Source organism: Monopterus albus, unplaced genomic scaffold (assembly GCF_001952655.1).
Source record: "Monopterus albus unplaced genomic scaffold, M_albus_1.0 scaffold50.1, whole genome shotgun sequence".
Taxonomy (NCBI): Eukaryota; Metazoa; Chordata; class Actinopteri; order Synbranchiformes; family Synbranchidae; genus Monopterus; species Monopterus albus.
Genome location: NW_018127930.1, coordinates 176,417 through 179,611, shown reverse-complemented (window position 1 = coordinate 179,611; position 3,195 = coordinate 176,417). Strand labels below are relative to the sequence as shown.

Here is a 3,195-nt window from a genome sequence, read left to right as displayed (position 1 = left end):
CGGAAAGAAAAAAAAAAAAAAAAAAAACTCCTTGCATGAACTGAAAAACCAGACTTTTTTACGTGAAGGCAGCGCCACAGCATGGCACTGAGGTTTAATCGCATCCTCCTGCATGACTGAAGCGCCGTACTCAATCCGCATGATAACTTGAAAGCATGAAACCATGGCGAGATTCTAAAGTCAATTTAATCGTACTAATCAACTGACCTCAAACTCACTTACAGAGTTAACTCTCATTATTCTTATGCTTCTTTCCCCATAATTGAGCTTCACACATTAAAATGTTGTCTTTGGTCTAAAATAATAACAGCCTTCATGCTATCTATGTCTGTGCTGATTTTTACTGCATGAAAAGTAATTGTGACATATTGAAGTGTTGTGCATTTTGTCAGTCTGCTTGAGTTTCTATTTGACACTTTGTGGAATATTATCTACAGTATGTGGAAAGGTGAGACAAAAGCATTGTTTTGGAAATCACAAAGTTTCAAATCTTGGATATGTAGTCCCAGATGAAGATCCTTGTGGGTTACAGCTGTGGTCCAAACCCTACATTATGTTGAAGTCTTTAAGTCTGTCTGCGCTACCAATTACAGACTTCCAATTACCCTCCTGCTCGCACAGTGTGATTGGCTGCTGTCAGATTCATTAAAAGTATATTTCTTGTCAGAAAAATCAGTTGGTTCTCTTTGTATCTTTTAATCTTTGGGAATAGTGAGGTTGGATGTCAAGACAAGTGTAATTAAAAAAAACAGCTCAGCTATCGTTTGCTGTACATTCCCATATGTTTTTTAAACTAACTTCCCTACTATATTAAGTGGTTTAATGTGGACTTTTGACACATTTCACAGCTGTTAAAACATTCACTTTATGTTTAAACAAACTCACTTACCCAATAAGGAAACACCTATCAATATCTTAATCAATATATTTTTGAGCACACACGCATCAACCTGCCTGTCCAAACGGCACACAGACAAAGCCTGCGACTAGCTAGTAAACACACCTTAGTGGAACATTGTGTTTGACAGCTTGCTTTGGAGTTCTTCTGCCCCCATGTGGCCAAAAAATAAACACTTGCTCACTAAATGAAACAAACCCCAGTTAGTACCTTGGGAGTACGTTGCATACTGTTACACTAGTAGAGTTTTGGAATTTGATGTAATTTTATTTCCACAGATTTTTCATGACCAAGTGAAATCAGCATGTCAGTTTTTTTTTTAATTCTCTTGCACTTACAATAATTTTCCTACTCATTTACTGCCTGCTGCCAACACTGACACATGCTGACACATGCTCAGTCTGAGGGTTTATCAGGGTATTCTTGTGTATATATCCTGAGTGATTCCAGTCCTTCAGTCAGTGTTTTTTCATTCTTTGCCCAGGTTTATTTCATCTCCCCTCCCTCACCTTCTGCCCCTCTCCTCCAGGAGTCAGAGTTTGATTCAAACAAGCAGGTGGACAGTCCATCAGAGGAGCCCACCACACCCAAAGTTATATCGGCCAGCGAGAACCCCAAATATCAGCTGTTCCTCAACAATGAGGTGAGGACCAACGGGGTAAGCAGCAAGGATACAAATGGTCCAGGAAGCATTGGATTGGGCACGGAGAATGGCCCCAGGCTGTCCCGATGGGAGTCCACCCGGCCAGGGCTGAACCACTATCTAGGGTCCCTGGAGTCCCTGGCCTCACGGGACTGGGACAATATGTCTGACAGGGTGAGTGAGCCAGTCCAGTCCATGGACTCTGTGTATGTGTGTTTGTGTGAGCCAGATCAAGGAGATTAGCGATAAGAGATTTTTTTTTTCTTTTATGATGATCTGATGCTGTTTTATTGCTGAGTAGCTGTGACTCCAGAGACCAGTTATTAAACAGTGCCATCTCCTGGAGAAAACCCAGGTTTTAGGCAAAACCAGAATTTTAATATTATTAAAACCTCCAAGTCTTGAAAATAGGCTGACGTTACCTTCCTGACACAACTAAAAGACTGGTATAACTCAATAACAGACTATATTTATTTGGTAAAGTGGAGATTTTTGCAATATCAGAATGTTATTAGGAACATGTTTATACCTCTTTCTCACTGTTGCCTGGCCTTTTGCCCAGTTTTTTAGACCCCAGAATTCTCAAGTGCCCACAATTAGTATTTTCAAGAACTCTTTTCTCTTGAATCTAATTATATATACGTATATTTTTGAAACATGGCACTGTTCATAAGAAATTCCCAAATTCCATCAACATACTGTAAATGCAGTAAATGACAAAAGTCTGTCTTGCATTTATCCATGTACATGTAATTAAACAAATTCACCTTGCAACTATTTAGCACATTTAAGTTTTGTTTACAACATCATCTTTACTGCACTCTTTTACACTGAACTGAGAACCAAACGTCCTCATGCGAAACCACAAGAACAGCTGAATCTGCACTTTTCAGCACTTAGATTATTGACTTTTGCTCTTTCTCTCTGATTTTTCTCGTATCTCTCTCTCTCTCTCGTTACTGTTGGTTAACATCGGTGTTGTTTGCTTGTTTGTTTCCAGATTGGTGTTGACAGCCCCAGAGTGTTTAACAGTCCGTACACCACAGCTGCCTCCATGGAATACAACCCCATGTACCGAATGTCAGAGTACAAGGTTTGTTAAGCTTTTTTGTATCTGTGAAAGTAACTAGCTATTGTTTTACTTGATTATTTTCATTTTATACTACTTCATAATTTTATCCTGATCACTTTGACTTAGTTTTCTTATTCTTTTTAGTCTATTTTTACTCTACTTTTATTCTATTTTAGTTTCCTATTTTAGTATGGCATTAAATACTAGGTGAGAGAGAAACTTTGCTTGAGGTGGGTCGTCTGGATCCTGTATTGTGTGCTGTTATTTACAGGCCACCGAGATACAACAAGGACTTTGTGAATGACTTTGCAGATTTTTTGGCTGGCGTTAGACCTTATTATGATCATTTTCTTATTCTGGGAGATTTTAATATACATGTGTGCTGCCCTGATAAACCACTGGTGAGAGAATTTCTAACTATTATTGATGTTTTTGATTTGGTGCAGTGTGTGTCTGGTCCCACACATGAACGGGGACACAATGCTTTGTGGGCGCCTGTTCGGCGCTGTCGGACACTGAACCCATCCACTGCTGGCTTATTTGCCACGGCCTTCGACCAGGCAATTGGTCGTGTTGACCTGG

The 3,195-nt window shown here is 39.6% G+C and overlaps 1 protein-coding gene across 3 annotated transcripts in view; it reads left to right on the top strand.

The window, feature by feature from the left end:
* Positions 1–3,195, top strand: part of LOC109960691 (cingulin-like protein 1) — a 64,457-nt gene that overhangs the window by 41,977 nt on the left and 19,285 nt on the right. For all 3 annotated transcript variants that reach the window (XM_020600959.1, XM_020600958.1, XM_020600961.1), the window contains 2 exons: positions 1,428–1,715; positions 2,542–2,634. In XM_020600959.1, coding sequence (XP_020456615.1) covers positions 1,428–1,715; positions 2,542–2,634 — 381 coding nt within the window. The remainder of the gene's footprint in view (positions 1–1,427; positions 1,716–2,541; positions 2,635–3,195) is intronic.